The 19463-nt window shown below is 49.2% G+C and overlaps 1 protein-coding gene across 4 annotated transcripts in view; it reads left to right on the forward strand.

Annotated features, from left to right (window-relative positions):
- The first annotated feature begins 272 nt into the window (after window positions 1-272).
- Window positions 273-19463, forward strand: part of LOC137339899 (cytosolic purine 5'-nucleotidase) — a 143761-nt gene continuing 124570 nt past the window's right edge. Inside the window, exons 1-2 of one of the 4 annotated variants that reach the window (XM_068001947.1) lie at window positions 273-296; window positions 13972-14078. In XM_068001947.1, the coding sequence (XP_067858048.1) occupies window positions 13987-14078 (92 nt within the window). In that variant the 5' untranslated portion in view covers window positions 273-296; window positions 13972-13986. Of the gene's footprint in view, window positions 297-480; window positions 1321-13971; window positions 14079-19463 lie in introns of those variants that run through there. The other 3 variants (XM_068001948.1, XM_068001945.1, XM_068001946.1) reach the window with 3 other exon arrangements.

Consider the following 19463-nt stretch of genomic DNA (forward strand, 5'->3'; position numbering starts at 1 on the left):
GTTTGTCTCTTTAAATCCTTTAACAAGGGAAAGGTGGTCTGTCTCTTTAAATCCTTTAGCAAGGGAAAGGTGGTCTGTCTCTTTAAATCCTTTAACAAGGGAAAGGTGGTCTGTCTCTTTAAATCCTTTAGCAAGGGAAAGGTGGTCTGTCTCTTTAAATCCTTTAGCAAGGGAAAGGTGGTCTGTCTCTTTAAATTTCGGACTGGTGACGTCAGCCCATCTATGCAATCGAGAGTGGCCGAGTGCCGCGCGTGCGCAGTGGGCTCAGATGCCTGGCTTTCCGCAGCAGGGAGTGGGTGAGTTCGGGGATCCGGGTAACTGTGGTTACCAGGGTGACGGGTCACCGGGGGGAAGGGGCGGTAATGTGTTGGGTCAGAGGGGTGAGGGAGGGGTTGAAGTTGGCGCCTGCGCTGTTTGTGAAGGTTCGGGGGGGGAATGCGCGTGAGGTTTCCTGGAATCGGGGGTCGGTTACCCGGGTAACGGGGCCGGGGGGGGGGCGGTCACCCTGATGACAGGCGGGCACTTGTTGCCCGGGTAACGAGGATGGCGGGTGTGGGCCTGCAGTCCGCCTCGGGATGGAGCCCGTCGGGAGCCCGGGACCTCGGCCGCGATCGCCTGCCAGTTTCCGGGCATATCGTGACGGTTTGTAGCTCAGCCTCCTTTAAAACCCTCCCTCCCTCCCCACACGTTACTGCCCCGGGCCCGGGCCCCGGGCCCCGGGGTGGGCCCAGCCTCTCCTCACCAGGTCAGAGCCTGTATCCAGCCGAGTCCGGGCCCCCCTGAGGCCCGCTGCTGCCCCCAGGGTTCGGCTGCCCTCCGTCACAGGTGCGCCGCAGTGAATGGCTCCTCCCCAGGCCCTGTAATTTATTTCCAGCGACTCCCCACTAACCCCCCACCCCATTCCTGCCCGGCCCCTGGGATGTTTTGCTCCCCCCCCCCCCGCTTCCAGCGACTCGGCCCTGAGGGCCTCGTCATTCACAGAAGGTCTGTCGCCATAACCCGGGTCCCTCGAGCACCCCAGAGATCTCTCCACCTTTCCTGTTCCTTATTGAGGGGCCAGGTCCAGGGGCACAGCCCCACGGAGGAGAGGCGAGGAGAAGGGATAAATGGAGGAGTGGGTGGGTGCTTGATGCCAAACTTGTTGATAAGAAGCCTGCCTGACGCCCCTGTAAAGATCTGTCTTCACCGCCCTGCGGAGAGATTCTCTCGGATTAGATTGCGGCTCTTTGGGGCAGTCGGAATCTGTTCCAACCCCTGATCCTGATTCTGGGACCGGGTGATAATATCCCAGAGTGGCCCTGATGGACAGCTGCGGTTCAGGTACGTTTTGGCCCGTGACTCCCCATGCCGTGAGTTTGTAATCTCCGGTGTCTTGTGAGCAGGCGTGTTCCCAGAGGGAGGACCAAATCAGAGGGCACTCACCCTGAGCTCGTTCCCTGTCTCCGAGCAGCAGCTGTAGATCTGCATTGCAGAGGCTCGGAGAGTGCCTGGCCGAGCTGTTTCAGGAGTGTGTGTACTTTTGCACAGTGTGACGGAGCTGCTGCATACTGCCGCAAATGCACTGCTGGCTTCCATGTACAGTAGGGGCAGTAAAGCAAACCTGAGTTGTATGAAAAGCACACTGTGCAGGGAGGGGGAGAGGGTTTTACATTAGTCAGCACCATAAATAATGCGTCATAATGAGATGGAGTAATTAACAGTGCAAGGAAACTAATGAAAGAGCCACAAAGAGTGCATTATATCATACATAATTATAAGGCGTATTTGGTCTTTTCATTGTTAGTTGAGGGGGCATAAACTGTGTGCTAGTGTTGGAATACTGGTTATTTGCTACATTGGTTCTATTGTGGGATGGTGTAAGAGATCAGAGCTGTGTTAATGTCATTCTGTTCTCTCAGTGCCACTAAAAGGTGGGGGGTTTCATGGTTATGTTATTGGACTAGTAATCCAGGGCCCTGGACTAATAATTCGGAGAATGTGAATCCCACTGTGGCATTTGAGAATTTGAATTCATTTTTTTTAAGAAAAGTTATGGAAATAAAAATCTGGTCTCAGTAAAAGTGACCATGAAGCTGTCAGATTGGACTAAAAACCCAACTGGTTCATTAATGTCCTTTAGGGAAGGAAACCTGCCGTCCTTACCCGATCTGGGCCTACATGTGACTACAGTCTCACACCAACGTGGTTGACTCTTAACTGCCCTCTGAAGAGTCCTAGAAAGCCCCTCAGTTGTATTAAACCACTACCAGTGGTTCAAGAAGGCAGATCACCACCACCTTCTCAGGGCAACTAGGGATGGGCAATAAATGCCAGCCTTGCTAGCGACAGCCACATCCTGATAAATAATTTAAACAAAAGCACATTCAGACAACTTATATATTGCCCGAGACTACTGTCAGGACTCAGTAACTGATAGTAATTTTAATTCTGTTAATTGGGGATTGATGCTGGCACCCTGCTCTTCCCCCACCCCCCAATACCCTGCTCCCTGCTGCAATTCTTGCCCCTATGGTGAGCAGCTGATCTGAGCTGGCCAGCCTCCTGTAGAGTGAAAACTATCTGCTCTTGACTCCAAAGGGGTCATTTTGACTTTGTGCGATAGTGTAAAACGGGTAATAGGGAATCTGCAGCCCGTTTTACATCTTTCCCCATTTCTATTTCCATGATTGAGATGTAAAATGAGCTGCCGATTCGTTATTATCTGTTTTACACTATCACACAGTCAAAATAACCCTCCAGGGTCCTGGAAACTGGTCTGCACGATCTGCACAGGAGGTTGTGGGGCGATTGGTGGAAATAAAACTGTTGGAAACATTTCCATACGTTTCTCCTGTTCTCTCTAGCCAGAGGTCCCCTGTCTCTACTCGTCTTGTATTCCCTTTGTCATTGAGATAGCTGCCAATGTCCTTGTGGTTTGAGGAGTGGAATTTCATGACCCAGTTTGCAGACCTCTGCCAATCTCAGCAGTGTTTTCCTTTTTTTTTGGTTTTCTATTTTTAGTAAGTATGAGACGGATGAAAAACCTATTTTTGTCCTTTTTGTTTCCTTTAACCTCCCCACCTCCTCTGAAGGTGCTATCTAATGCTGGCATATGGGTTTCATGAACAACAGGCATCCCATGGTACCTCACCGGAGTGGCCAGCCTTTATATCTGTGAGTCTAGAGAGTGAGTGGCAACAAACTATTCAACCACGGGGGTGGGACTGCAACTGAGCCCAATCCTATCCTCGCCCAGTGCCCGTATTCCAGCGTGGACCACTGGGTAACGATCAAGAGTGCAAACCTGACTTGATTGCCCCTGGATTAAGGGGAAAGGGGAAACTGAGGCCAGTTGTAACTCGACACTGCTGCCCAGCTAACTAGGAACCTTCCTGGTTTGTACAGCTCAGCTGTTCACTTTTTTATTCAAGCTTTCATGTCAGCGTGAAGCAGTCTGTGTTACAGTTATCATTCAGAGGCCCCTGTAAATTTAATCCGCTGACAAAGTATTCTGGGTTTCCAACAGATTTCTGGAACAGGTCAGCCCTCTAGAATGCTGCTTTTTTTTTGCCTTTCAGTGTGCTGCTACTTTCTATTGTAGATGCTAAGCTTTTTTCTGCCTATACAGCAAAAAAAATTAAAAACAGGCACCACAAAAGCTCTGTTAAGTGCACTTTTAAAGGAGCGCTGGGACAGTGTAGAGGGAGCTTTACTCTGTATCTAACCCGTGAGTACCTGCCCTGGGAGTGTTTGATGGGACAGTGTAGTGGGAGCTTTACTCTGTATCTAACCCGTGAGTACCTGCCCTGGGAGTGTTTGATGGGACAGTGTAGATGGAGCTTTACTCTGGATCTAACCTGTGCTGTCCCTGCCCTGGGAGTGTTTGATGGGACAGTGTAGAGGGAGCTTTACTCTGTATCTAACCCGTGCTTTATCAGCAAATTCAGGAGAGAGGTGCGTAAGCTCCTGGTGAAACATTTGATAGAGGGTATCATGGTATACGATATGGGTCTGGCCTGACGGTCTTTTCTAGCCATGTATTACAGCACAGGAGGAGGCCATTTGAATCCTTGCGCTGAGCCAGCTCTCTGAAAGAACTCTCTGCTCAGTCCCATTCGCCCTGACTTTTCCCCATTTGGCCCCTCTCTAAAATTGTTTTCCACTTAGTCTCTGCCTTTTCCCTATGACCGTCTTTAAAATTTTTATTTTTCAAATATTTTATTCCCTTTTGAAAGCTGGTATGATGGATTCTACTCCCCCACCCCCCTGTTTCTGACGGAGCATTCCATGCCTCAACAACCCCTGTAAAAATGAATGAATAAATAAATTCTCCTGACCCCTCCCTCTGTTGTTTTGGTGAAAATATCCTATGATACCTCTGAAACCCTCCTATTTAGCATGTACATCCAGCCCCCCGACCACATCATCGAAAACACAATGTCAAATTCCAATGTACAGTGACGACACCCAGCTCTACCTCACCACCGTCTCTCTCGACCCCTCCACTTCCTCTGATTAGTCAGGCTGCTTGTCCGACATCCAGTATTAGATGAGCAGTATTTCCTTCAATTAAATATTGGGATGACCAAAGCCATTGTCTTCAGTCCCTGCCACAAACTCCGTTCTCTAGCCATCGACTCCATCCCTTTCCCTGGTCACTGTCTGAGGTTGAACCAGACCGTTCACAACCTTGGCCTCCTATTTGACCCTGGCCTGAGCTTCCGATCCCTTATCCTCTCCATCACCAAGACCACCTACTTCCACCTCTGTAATATTGCCCCTCTCTGCCCCAGCCTTAGTTCATCTGCTGCTGAAACCCTCATCTGTGCCATTATCACCACTAGACTTGACTATTCCAATGCTTTCCTGGCCGGCCTCCCACCTTCCACAAACTTCAGCTCATCCTAAACTCTGTTGCCCGTAACCGAAGTTGCACCAAGTCTCATTCTCCCATCACCCCTGTGCTCACTGACCTACATTGGTTCCAGGTCCAACAATGCCTCGATTTTAAAATTCTCATCCTTGTTTTCAAATCCCTCCACGGCCTCACCACTCCCTAGCTCTGTAACCTCCTCCAGCCCTACAACTCTGAGATTTCTGTGCTCGTCCAATTCTGGCCTCCTGCGCATCCCTGATTTTAATCACTCCACCGTTAGTGGCCATATCTTCAGCTGCCTAGTTCATGAGTTCTGGAATTCCCTCCCTAAACATCTCTGCCCCTCTACCCCTTCTCCTTTAAGATGCTCCTTAAAACCTACCTCTTTGACCAACCTTTTGATCATCTGTTCCTAATATCTCCTTGAGACGCCTTGGGACGTTAAAGGCGCTATATAAATGAACATTGTTTTATTGTTATTTCTCCCGGTTTGATTGTCACTGCTGTTTCTGCCTCTCATAGGAACAGAAGTAGGCCATTTAGCCCCTCGAACCTTTTCTGCCATTCAGTGAGATCATGGCTGATCTGTGACCTAACTCCATATACCCACTGTAGCCCCATATCCCTTAATACCTTTGGTTAACAAAAATCTATCACTCATATTTAAAATTAACAGTTGAGCTAGCATCAACTGCCGTTTGGGGAAGAGAGTTCCAAACTTCTACCACTCTGTGTGTAGAAGTGTTTCCTAACTTCACTCCTGAAAGTTTGATTGTCACTGCTATTCCCGCCTCTCCTGGTGCATTAACTGACCACGTTCACCTTCACTTGAGCAAAAGCGAGGCCGTACTTGGGTGAGGTGAATCTTCGGGCAGTGCAAATGCCTGCCATCATCCGCCTGCCATCATCCACCTGCCTCCCAATGTGTCATGCCGAGAACCCGCGATGGGATTAGGTAAATACACCTCGCCCCCAGTGTGCTGTATATGAGCTGAAGGCAGGCTGGGATAGTGCACTTAACCCCAGCAGTCCAGAGACTTTTCATTGAACTTTCCTTCCACGCTTGTGTCCTCAGTGAAGGTGTTGTGATGTGGAGGCTGTGTGTCTTAGACTGGGAAGGTCTGTTGACAGTTTAATGGGAGCTGGTAACATGAGTGAGTGCATGGAAGCCCATGTTTGATGAGAAGCTGATATTTGAACCACTGGGAGATTTGTAAATGCATTCTGGATGTTTGTGATTGTGGATCATGTTGTGCAAATTGCTTTAGGTGCTGGCACTTGTGGTGGGGTGGGGGTGCTGCAGCTTGAGGGATAACTCGGAGGGGGGGTGGGGGGTGAGGGGCAGCTCGGGGGGAAGCTCAGGGGGCGAGGGGTAGCTCAAGGAATGAGGAGCAGCTCGGGGGCGAGGAGCAGAATATGATCTCTGATTATACAAGTGCTAGTTTGACCTCTCACCCCTGAGTCAGTGTCCAAACCCTATTCCAGGGCTTCAGCAAACAAACTAGGCACGCTGCCAGGGCAGTACAGAGGGGCTGCTGTTCCTTCAGATAAGACATTGAACCAAAGCCCTGTTGACCTGTTCTGGTGGATGTTTACAATCCTGTGGCACTACTGGAAGAAGAGCAGGGAGTTCTCCCGGAGTCCTGGCCAAAAAGAAATGTTTAATGCTGGCACTGACATGAGTGATTTAATGCAGATACCCAACTGCAGTGTGTTGGTTGGTTTAGTTGGTGGCACTCACAGCTGAGTCAGGAGGTTGTTCCATTCAAGCCTACCCCAGGACTTGAGCATATGATCTATCAACGCTGTAGTGCATTACTGAGGAAACACAGACTTCAAATTGAAACCCAGCCTGCTTGTTCTGATGATGTTAAAGATCCATTGACACTATTTGAATAAGGGCAGGGAGCTTTCCTGATGTCCTGGCCAACATTCCTCCCTCAACCAACACCACCAAAAAAAATAATTAACTGGCCGTTCATCTGTTTGTAGGATGTTGATGTGTGCAATTTTAAAAAAAATTTTTTTTATTCGTTCACGGGATGTGGGCGTCGCTGGCAAGGCCGGCATTTATTGCCCATCCCTAATTGCCCTCGAGAAGGTGGTGGTGAGCCGCCTTCTTGAACCGCTGCAGTCCGTGTGGTGACGGTTCTCCCACAGTGCTGTTAGGAAGGGAGTTCCAGGATTTTGACCCAGCGACAATGAAGGAACGGCGATATATTTCCAAGTCGGGATGGTGTGTGACTTGGAGGGGAACGTGCAGGTGGTGTTGTTCCCATGCGCCTGCTGCTCTTGTCCTTCTAGGTGGTAGAGGTCGCGGATTTGGGAGGTGCTGTCGAAGAAGCCTTGGCGAGTTGCTGCAGTGCATCCTGTGGATGGTGCACACTGCAGCCACAGTGCGCCGGTGGTGAAGGGAGTGAATGTTTAGTGTGGTGGATGGGGTGCCAATCAAGCGGGCTGCTTTATCTTGGATGGTGTCGAGCTTCTTGAGTGTTGTTGGAGCTGCACTCATCCAGGCAAGTGGAGAGTATTCCATCACACTCCTGACTTGTGCCTTGTAGATGGTGGAAAGGCTTTGGGGAGTCAGGTGGTGAGTCACTCGCCGCAGAATACCCAGCCTCTGACCTGCTCTCGTAGCCACAGTATTTATATGGCTGGTCCAGTTAAGTTTCTGGTCAATGGTGACCCCCAGGATGTTGATGGTGGGGGATTCGGCGATGGTAATGCCGTTGAATGTCAAGGGGAGGTGGTTAGACTCTCTCTTGTTGGAGATGGTAATTGCCTGGCACTTATCTGGCGCGAATGTTACTTGCCACTTATGAGCCCAAGCCTGGATGTTGTCCAGGTCTTGCTGCATGCAGGCATGGACTGCTTCATTATCTGAGGGGTTGCGAATGGAACTGAACACTGTGCAGTCATCAGCGAACATCCCCATTTCTGACCTTATGATGGAGGGAAGGTCATTGATGAAGCAGCTGAAGATGGTTGGGCCTAGGACACTGCCCTGAGGAACTCCTGCAGCAATGCCCTGGGGCTGAGATGATTGGCCTCCAACAACCACTACCATCTTCCTTTGTGCTAGGTATGACTCCAGCCACTGGAGAGTTTTCCCCCTGATTCCCATTGACTTCAATTTTACTAGGGCTCCTTGGTGCCACACTCTGTCAAATGCTGCCTTGATGTCAAGGGCAGTCACTCTCATCTCATCTCACCTCACCTCTGAAATTCAGCTCTTTTGTCCATGTTTGGACCAAGGCTGTAATGAGGTCTGGAGCCGAGTGGTCCTGGCGGAACCCAAACTGAGCATCGGTGAGCAGGTTATTGGTGAGTAAGTGCCGCTTGATAGCACTGTCGACGACACCTTCCATCACTTTGCTGATGATTGAGAGTGGACTGATGGGGCGGTAATTGGCCGGATTGGATTTGTCCTGCTTTTTGTGGACAGGACATACCTGGGCAATTTTCCACATTGTCGGGTGGATGCCAGTGTTGTAGCTGTACTGGAACAGCTTGGCTCGAGGCGCAGCTAGTTCTGGAGCACAAGTCTTCAGCACTACAGCTGGGATGTTGTCGGGGCCCATAGCCTTTGCTGTATCCAGTGCACTCAGCCGTTTCTTGATATCACGTGGAGTGAATCGAATTGGCCGAAGACTGGCTTCCGTGATGGTGGGGATATCGGGAGGAGGCTGAGATGGATTATCCACTCGGCACTTCTGGCTGAAGATGGTTGCAAACGCTTCAGCCTTGTCTTTTGCACTCACGTGCTGGACTCCGCCATCATTGAGAATGGGGATGTTTGCAGAGCCTCCTCCTCCCGTTAGTTGTTTAATTGTCCACCACCATTCACGACTGGATGTGGCAGGACTGCAGAGCTTTGATCTGATCCGTTGGTTGTGGAATCGCTTAGCTCTGTCTATAGCATGTTGCTTCCGCTGTTTAGCATGCATGTAGTCCTGAGTTGTAGCTTCACCAAGTTGGCACCTCATTTTTCGGTACGCCTGGTGCTGCTCCTGGCATGCTCTTCTACACTCCTCATTGAACCAGGGTTGATCCCCTGGCTTGTTGGTAATGGTAGAGTGAGGAATATGCCGGGCCATGAGGTTACTGATTGTGCTGGAATACAATTCTGCTGCTGGTGATGGCCCACAGCGCCTCATGGATGCCCAGTTTTGAGCTGCTGGATCTGTTCTGAATCTATCCCATTTAGCACGGTGGTAGTGCCACACAACACGTTGGATGGTGTCCTCAGTGCGAAGACGGGATTTCATCTCCACGAGGACTGTGCGGTGGTCACTCCTACCAATACTGTCATGGACAGATGCATTTGCGACAGGTAGATTGGTGAGGACGAGGTCAAGTAAGTTTTTCCCCTCGTGTTGGTTCGCTCACCACCTGCCGCAGGCCCAGTCTAGCAGCTATGTCCTTCAGGACTCGGCCAGCTCGGTCAGTAGTGGTGCTACCGAGCCACTCTTGGTGATGGACATTGAAGTCCCCCACCCAGAGTACATTCTGTGCCCTTGCTACCCTCAGTGCTTCCTCCAAGTGGTGCTCAACATGGAGGAGGACTGATTCATCAGCTGAGGGAGGGTGGTAGGTGGTAATCAGCAGGAGGTTTCCTTGCCCATGTTTGACCTGATGCCATGAGATTTCATGGGGTCCAGAGTCAATGTTGAGGACTCCCAGGGCCACTCAGTCCTGACTGTATATCACTGTACCGCCACCTCTGGTGGGTCTGTCCTGCCGGTGGGACAGGGATGGTGATGGAAGAGTCTGGGACGTTGGCTGAAAGATATGATTCTGTGAGTATGGCTATGTCAGGCTGTTGCTTGACTAGTCTGTGGGACAGCTCTCCCAATTTTGGCACAAGTCCCCAGATGTTAGTAAGTAGGACCTTGCAGGGTCGACTGGGCTTGGTGTTTTTTTGCCGTTGTCGTGTCCGGTGCCGGGTGGTCCGTCCGGTTTTATTCTTATTATGACTTTTCGTAGCGAGATTTTACAACTGAGTGGCTTGCTAGGCCATTTCAGAGGGCAATTAAGAATCAACCACATTGCTGTGGGTCTGGAGTCACATATAGGCCAGACCGGGTAAGGACGGCAGGTTTCCTTCCCTAAAGGACATTAGTGAACCAGGTGGGTTTTTACGACAATCCGGTAGTTTCATGGCCATCATTACTGATACTAGTATTTTAATTCCAGATTTTTTTTTTTAATTTTAATTAATTGAATTTAATTAATTGAATTTAAATTCGCCAGCTGCCGTGGCAGGATTTGAACTCATGACTCTGGATTTTAGTCCAGGCCTCTGGATTACTAGCCCAGTAACATAACCACTATGCTACCGTACCCGGTAGCATAGTAGTTTGTCTATGTAACACTTGAGATTGCACTTAGTGATTCACGCAGAATGCGTTGGAGGTCTCTCTGAGACATGATCAGCCCCTTTATAATTGCACGCTTTCTCTGTACAGACGGTGAACATCTCAGTGTGAAATTCCTTGATGCTTCTAAAATGCTTCTTCATTACGGTCTGTCTGTAACTGGTGAGCAGTAGCAGGCTGGGCATTCCTGTCCTGCTATTTGCAGGTCCTCCTGTGGCTGTGAAAGAGGGCCAGGAACTAACTGATACATGGTCAGTGCTATGACAATGGGCATGAATTTCTGGCCGTTGGCAACTCAGGCTTTTAACCAAGAAATTGTTTGTGCAAAGAAAACACTTCTCAAGTGCTTAGGACTGCTGCAGCTCCCTGATACCAGCAGTTTATGGGGTATAGTGCACTCTGATACCAGCTGTTCAGGGGAATCAGGGGGAAAACTCTCCAGTGGCTGGAGTCATACCTAGCACAAAGGAAGATGGTAGTGGTTGTTGGAGGCCAATCATCTCAGCCCCAGGGCATTGCTGCAGGAGTTGCTCAAGGCAGTGTCCTAGGCCCAACCGTCTTCAGCTGCTTCATCAATGACCTTTCCTCCATCGTAAGGTCAGAAATGGGGATGTTCGCTGATGATTGCTCAGTGTTCAGCTGCATTCACAACCCCTCAGATAATGAAGCAGTCCGAGCCCGCATGCAGCAAGACCTGGACAACGTCTAGGCTTGGGCTGATAAGTGGCAAGTAACATTTGTGCCAGGCAATGACTCTCTTGTTGGAGATGGTCTAACCACCTCCCCTTGACATTCAACAGCATTACCATCGCCGAATCCCCCACCATCAACATCCTGGGGGTCACCATTGACCAGAAACCTAACTGGACCAGCCATATAAATACTGTGGCTACAAGAGCAAGTCAGAGGCTGGGTATTCTGTGGCGAGTGACTCACCTCCTGACTCCCCAAAGCCTTTCCACCATCTACAAGGCACAAGTGAGGAGTGTGATGGAATAGTCTCCACTTGCCTGGATGAGTGCAGCTCCAACAACACTCAAGAAGCTCGACACCATCCAGGACGAAGCAGCCCGCTTGATTGGCATCCCATCCACCACCCTAAACATTCACTCTCTTCCCCACCGGCGCACAGTGGCTGCAGTGTGTACCATCCACAGGATGCACTGCAGCAACTCGCCAAGGCTTCTTCAACAGCACCTCCCAAACCCGCGACCTCTACCACCTAGAAGGACAAGAGCAGCAGGCACATGGGAACAACACCACCTGCACGTTCCCCTCCAAGTCACACACCATCCCGACTTGGAAACATATCGCCGTTCCTTCATCGTCGCTGGGTCAAAATCCTGGAACTCCCTCCCTAACAGCACTGTGGGAGAACCTTCACCACACGGACTGCAGCGGTTCAAGAAGGTGGCTCACCACCACCTTCTCAAGGGCAATTTGGGATGGGCAATAAATGCCGGCCTCGCCAGCGACGGCCACATCCCATGAACGAATAAAAAAAAAAGCTGTCCATGGAGTTTAGTGCACTCTGATACCAGCTGTTCATGGAGTTTAGTGCACTCTGATACCAGCTGTCCATGGAGTTTAGTGCACTCTGATACCAGCTGTCCATGGAGTTTAGTGCACTCTGATCACAGTTCAGCATCTTCAAGAACAGGAAATGAGACATGAACTCAAAAAAAATCCAGTAACTAATCCCATCGTGCTGATTGGAAACTGCGAGGCTGAGGCTGAAAAACCTTTTGGTAAAAGCATGTTTCACCAACAGTGCAAACTTGGCAGTGATGTCTGGTACTAGTGTGTACCCTTTACCAGCCTGAGAGGTTGGCAGCAACTGCTCAGTGCTGTGTCTGTTACCTGGGCGGAGATCAGGAAACTTCTTAAGGGGAAAAAGCCGAAACCGGCTTCTAAGCACAGGTGTACAAAAACACTTGTGAAGAACGCACAACGCTCGCAGTACGCACAACGCACAAGTACACTTACCATTTAGAGAGAGCTTGCAGCCATTGATGAAAATAATCATCTTTGCCTGTATCCCCTTTGCTACTGTATTTCTAAACCAGACACACAGCAACAGCGAGTCCAGGCTGATGCCATTGCAATAGGAAAGAAATGAGGCTTCCTATGGCAGATAATTTATTGTATCCAGTGTGTAATGTTACCTCTGTGTACAAGATTAATAGCTCCAATAACTGAAAGGGGTGCTGATTAGATTGTCCATAACCTCCCCGACAACCAGTCTTGCAGCCACCCTGGGGAGAGCAAACAAGGCAAGAGGATACTGAGAGGTGTAGAGGAACAGAGGGACCTTGGAGTGCATGTCCACAGATCCCTGAAGGTAGCAGGGCAGGTCGATAAGGTGGTTAAGAAGGCATACGGGATACTTTCCTTTATTAGCCAACGCATAGAATACAAGAGCAGGGAGGTTGTGCTGGAACTGTATAAAACACTGGTTCGGCCACAGCTTGAGTACTGGGTACAGTTCTGGTCATCACATAACAGGAAAGATGAGATTGCACTGGAGAGGGTACAGAGGAGATTTACGAGGATATTGCCAGGACTGGAGAATTTTAGCTATGAGGAAAGATTGGATAGGCTGGGGTTGTTCTCTTTGGAACAGAGGAGGCTGAGGGGTGATTTAATTGAGGTGTGTAAAATTATGAGGGGCCTAGATAGAGTGGATAGGAAGGACCTATTTCCCTTAGAGAGGTCAATAACCAAGGGGCATAGATTTAAAGTGATTTGTAGAAAGATTAAAGGGGAGCTGAGGGAAAATGTTTTCGCCCAGAGGGCAGTGGGGGTCTGGAAGTCACTGCCTGAAAGGGGGTAGAGGCAGAAACCCTCATCACATTTTAAGATACTTGGATATGCACTTGAAATGCCGTGGACCAAGTGCTGGAAAGTCCGATTAGGCTGATTGGCTCATTATCGGTCTGCTCAGAAACAATGGGCTGAATGGTCTCCTGTGTCGTAAATTTTCAATGATTCTATGAAATGTTGCAGCAGTAACCTTCAGTCATGGGCAGAGCAGTGAGACCCTCGTGTCATCTGTTATCATTTGACACGCATCAGTAGCTACCTGTCCGGAGAGCCCCACCTACTTAGACACAGCACCTCCGATAGTCGTAGGTGTGATGACCTATCTCTGCAGATTCTTTTCTTCAGACATGCTGCTACTCAGTCCTGAATATCCTTCCATCTCACTCCTCATTAAAAGAATGATGACGAGCCATAATGCCAGCAGCAGCCAATGTGTTGGGTTTGGTGATAAATTTGTCTGGTTAGTGACAGCTGGGTGTTTAGATGTCCTGTGCTCCGGCCCTTTGTGACCAGACCTGCCCACCACTAAATGAACGGCATTGGTGCTTGAGGCAGCTTCCGACCTTGTAAACCCACATCAGAATCGGATGACCAGTGCCCACAATGGCTGACTAATGTTGATGTGTGTGACACTGCTGTGTGATTGTCATTAACGTTAGTGATACCTAGAAAATTGTCTTCATAGTACGAGAAACACCACCCTCGCTCGATATCAGTAAAGCGACGGTAGTTGTTTTTTTATCTGAGATTGTGCAATAAGGACCTTTGTTACTAGACTAATCTTTATATATAAATTGCAGAACGATTACTTTCTCAAATGCCGGCCCCAGCCTTGAGTTGTCCTCTTGAGGTGGTTGAATCAGTGATTTCTGACGGTGCGTCTGCTGTGGAATGACATTTTCTCTCTCTCTTCAGATTACTGAAGCAAGCATGTCTTCGTGGAGCGATAAACTTACTGCTGACCTCTCTGGGAACATGGATGGTAGTACCATGAAGAAATACCGTCGCGAGGCCTACCACAGGTATGTAGCAGTGGGACATTATACCCGAGAGAGCCCACCCAGAGGGACTAGGGGTTAGGGTTTGAGTATGGTCTATTCTGGGAGGTGCAAGTGGTTACGCAATGGATCTGGGCATGGGGGGGTTTAAGGAAGCCCATCCAGATATCTAGAGGCCGACCCCAGTGACCCAGTATTTATTTAAAGGGGTTCAGTGAAACTAAGAATTGAATTCAGCAATAAAATAAAAGGTTGTTGAACAAAGTTAGAACACGTGGAATTGGGGGTAATATACTGGCATAGATTGAGAATTGGTGAACAGACAGAAAACAGAGTAGGAATAAACGGGTCTTTTTCAGGTTGGCAGACTGTGACACTTTTTTTATTTGTTCATGGGATGTGGGCATCGCTGGCAAGGCCAGCATTTATCGCCCATCCCAAATTGCCCTTGAGAAGGTGGTGGTGAGCCGCCTTCTTGAACTGCTGCAGTCCGTGTGGTGAAGGTTCTCCCACAGTGCTGTTAGGAAGGGAGTTCCAGGATTTTGACCCAGCGACGATGAAGGAACGGTGATATATTTCCAAGTTGGGATGGTGGAGGGGAATGTGCAGGTGGTGCTGTTCCCATGTGCCTGCTGCCCTTGTCCTTCTAGGTGGTAGAGGTCGTGGGTTTGGGAGGTGCTGTCGAAGAAGTCTTGGCGAGTTGCTGCAGTGTATCCTGTGGACGGTACACACTGCAGCCACTGTGTGCCGGTGGTGAAGGGAGTGAATTTTTACGGTGGTGGATGGGGTGCCAATCAAGCAGGCTGCTTTGTCCTGGATGGTGTCGAGCTTCTTGAATGTTGTTGGAGCTGCACTCATCCAGACAAGTGGAGAGTATTCCATCACACTTCTGACTTGTGCCTTGTAGATGGTGGAAAGGCTATGGGGGAGTCAGGAGGTGAGTCACTCGCCGCAGAATACCCAGCCTCTGACCTGCTCTTGTAGCCACAGTATTTATATGGCTGGTCCAGTTAAGTTTCTGGTCAATGGTGACCCCCAGGATGTTGCTGGTGGAGGATTCGGCTATGGTAATGCCGTTGAATGTCAAGGGGAGGTAGTTAGACTCTCTCTTGTTGGAGATGGTCATTGTCTGGCGCGAATGTTACTTGCCACTTATCAGCCAAGCCTGGACGTTGTCCAGGTCTTGTTGCATGCGGGCAGGGACTGCTTCATTATCTGAGGGGTTGTGAATGGAACTGAACACTGTGCAATCCTCAGCGAACGTCCCCATTTCTGACCTTATGATGGAGGGAAGGTCATTGATGAAGCGGCTGAAGATGGTTGGGCCTAGGACACTGCCCTGAGGAACTCCTGCAGCAATGTCCTGGGGCTGAGATGATTGGCCTCCAACAACCACCACCATCTTCCTTTGTGCTAGGTATGACTCTAGCCACTGGAGAGTTTTCCCTCTGATTCCCATTGACTTCAATTTTACTAGGGCTCCTTGGTGCCACACTCTGTCAAATGCTGCCTTGATGTCAAGGGCAGTCACTCTCATCTCATCTCACCTCACCTCTGAAATTCAGCTCTTTTGTCCATGTTTGGACCAAGGCTGTAATGAGGTCTGGAGCCGAGTGGTCCTGGCGGAACCCAAACTGAGCCTCGGTGAGCAGGTTATTGGTGAGTAAGTGCCGCTTGATAGCACTGTCGATGACACCTTCCATCACTTTGCTGATGATTGAGAGTAGACTGATGGGGCGGTAATTGGCCGGGTTAGATTTGTCCTGTTTTTTGTGGACAGGCCATACCTGGGCAATTTTCCACATTGTCGGGTAGATGCCAGTGTTGTAGCTGTACTGGAACAGTTTGGCTATAGGTGTGGCTAGTTCTGGAGCACAAGTCTTCAGCACAACAGCAAGGATGTTGTTGGGGCCCATAGCCTTCGTTGTAACCAGTGTACTCAGCTGTTTTTTGATTTAACGTGGAGTGAATCAAATTAGCTGAAGACCGGCTTCTGTGATGGTGGGGATATCGGGAGGAGTCAGAGATGGATCATCCACTCGGCACTTCTGGCTGAAGATGGATACAAACGCTTCAGCCTTGTCTTTTGCACTCATGCTGGACTCTGCCATCATTGAGGATAGGGATGTTTATAGAGCCTCCTCCTCCCGTTAGTTGTTTAATTGTCCACCATCATTCACAACTGGATGTGGCAGGACTGCAGAGCTTTGATCTGATCAGTTGATTGTGGAATACTAGCTCAATTGCTAAATTTAAATCTGAGATAGATAGCTTTTTGGCAACCAAAGATATTAAGGTATATGGAGTTAGATCACAGATCAGCCATGATCTTATCAAATGGCGGAGCAGGCTCGAGGGGCTGAATGGCCTACTCCTGTTCCTATGAATCGCTTAGCTCTGTCTATAGCATGTTGCTTCCACTCTTTAGCATGCATGTAGTCCTGTGTTATAGCTTCACCAGGTTGGCACCTGATTTTTAGGTACGCCTGTTGCTGCTCCTGGCATGCTCTTCTACACTCCTCATTGAACCAGGGTTGATCCACTGGCTTGTTGGTAATGATAGTGAGGAATATGCCAGGCCATGAGGTTACAGATTGTGCTGGAATACAATTCTGCTGTTGCTGATGGTCCACAGCGCCTCATGGTTGTCCAGTTTTGAGCTGCTCGATCTGTTCTGAATCTATCCATTTAGCACGGTGATAGTGCCACACAACACGTTGGATAGTGTCCTCAGTGTGAAGACGGGACTTTGTCTCCATAACGACTGTGCAGTGGTCATTCCTACCAATTCTATCATGGACAGATGCATCTGCGACAGGTAGATTGGTGAGGACGAGGTCAAGTAGGTTTTTCCCTCGTGTTGGTTCGCTCACCACCTACTGCAGGCCCAGTCTGACAGCCATGTCCTTCAGGACTCGGCCAGCTCGGTCAGGAGTGGTGCTACTGAGCCACTGTTGGTGATGGACATTGAAGTCCCCCACCCAGAGTACATTCTCTGCCCTTGCTATCCTCCAAGTGGTGCTCAATATGGAGGAGGACTGATTCATCAGCTGAGGGAGGACGGTAGGTGGTAATCAGCAGGAGGTTTCCTTGCCAATGTTTGACCTGAAGCCATGAGATTTCATGGGGTCCGGAGTCAATGTTGAGAATTCCCAGGGCCACTCCCTCCTGACTGTATATCACTGTATTTCCACCTCTGGTGGGTCTGTCCTGCCGGTGGGACAGGACATACCCAAGGATGGTAATGGAAGAGTCTGGGACGTTGGCTGAAAGGTATGATTCTGTGAGTATGGCTATGTCAGGCTATTGCTTGACTAGTCTGTGGGACTCCTCTCCCAATTTTGGCACAAGTCCCCAGATGTTAGTGAGGAGGACTTTGCAGGGTCGACTGGGCTTGGTTTGCCTTTGTCGTGTCCGTGCCTAGTGGTCTGATGCTGGGTGGTCCGTCCGGTTTTAATCTTATTACTTTTTGTAGTGAGACTGTACAACTGAGTGGCTTGCTAGGCCATTTCAGAGGGCAATTAAGAATCAACCACATTGCTGTGGGTCTGGAGTCACATATAGGCCAGACCGGGTAAGGACAGCAGGTTTCCTTCCCTGAAGGACATTAGTGAACCAGATGGGTTTTTACGACAATCCGGTAGTTTCATCACCACCGTTACTGAGTAATTTTTTTATATTCCACATTTTCTTTAATTAATTGAATTTAAATTCCCCAGCTGCCATGGTGGGCATGACTCTGGATTATTAATCCAGGCCTCTTGGTTACTAGTCCAGTAACATAACCACTATGCTACCAAACCTGACCAGTGGGGTGCCACAGGGATCAGTGCTTGGGCCCCAACTATTCACAATCTATATCAATGATTTGGATGAGGGGACCAGATGTAACATTTCCAAGTTTGCTGATGACACAAAACTAGGTGGTAATGTGAGTTGTGAGGAGGATGCAAAGAGGCTTCAAGGGGATATAGACAGGCTAAGTGAGTGGGCAAGAACATGGCAGATGGAATATAACGTGGGAAAATGTGAAGTTATCCACTTTGGCAGGAAAAACAGAAATGCAGAGTATTTTTTAAATGGTGAGAGATTGGGAAATGTTGTTCAAAGGGACCTGGGTGTCCTTGTACATGAGTCACTGAAAGCTAACATGCAGGTGCAGCAAGCAATTAGGAAGGCAAATGGTATGTTGGCCTTTATTACAAGAGAATTTGAGTACAGGAGTAAAGAAGTCTTACTGCAATTATATAGGGCCTTGGTGAGACCGCACCTGGAGTATTGTGTGCAATTTTGGTCTCCTTACCTAAGAAGGATATACTTGCTATAGAGGGAGTGCAACGAAGGTTCACCAGACTGATTCCTGGGATGGCGGGATTATCGTATGAGGACAGATTGACTAGACTCGGCCTGTATTCTCTAGAGTTTAGAAGGATGAGAGGTGATCTCATTGAAACATACAAAATTCTTACAGGACTCGACAGGGTAGATGCTGGCTGGGGAATCTAGAACCGGGGTCACAGTCTCAGAATAAAGGGTAGGCCATTTAGGACTGAGAAGGGGAGAAATTTCTTCACTCAAGAGGGTGGTGAATCTTTGGAATTCTCTCCCCCAGAGGGCTGTGGAGGCTCAGTCATTGAGTACATTCAAAACAGAGATCGATAGATTTCTAGATATAAAAGGCATCAAGGGACATGGGGATCGTGCAGGAAAATGGCGTTGAGGTGGAAGATCAGTCATGATTTTGTTGAATGGCGGACCAGGCTCGAGGGGCCGGATGGTCTACTCCTGCTCCTAGTTCTTCTGTTCTTATGATTACAATGAGACCAGTTGGACACGATTAATGGTTCAAGCCAGACCAAGCACATTAAATATATCCGAGTACAGAAAATAAAGAATACAGCTGGCTAGGTCCAAGAATTGCAGCGGGTGACCGAGGGGGTACTTGGGCAGCGGGTGACCGAGGGGGTACTTGGGCAGCGGGTGACCGAGGGGGTACTTGGGCAGCGGGTGACCGAGGGGGTACTTGGGCAGCGGGTGACCGAGGGGGTACTTGGGCAGCGGGTGACCGAGGGGGTACTTGGGCAGCGGGTGACCGAGGGGGTACTTGGGCAGTAAACACAGTAACAATTGGATGCTCAGGGCTGCATTTAGCAGCACTTTGCACCATTCACCTCGGGTCAGTCGATACTGTGTTAGAAGAAACAGCTGACCAGAATTCATTGGCTGCTGATTAGTTTCTCTGCAAGTAACGAAGCTGCTAATCAAGCAGAAAAAAATGAGTTTGGACCTACAGAGTGACCTGCAGTAAAATGTCTGCTAGTACAAACAGTCAGGTATGTCTGTGTGAGATTGTGGTCAGAGAGACACGATCAGATGATAGAATTTGAGGGTATGTTGCTGAGATTGATT

Source organism: Heptranchias perlo, chromosome 21 (assembly GCF_035084215.1).
Source record: "Heptranchias perlo isolate sHepPer1 chromosome 21, sHepPer1.hap1, whole genome shotgun sequence".
Lineage (NCBI taxonomy): Eukaryota > Metazoa > Chordata > Chondrichthyes > Hexanchiformes > Hexanchidae > Heptranchias > Heptranchias perlo.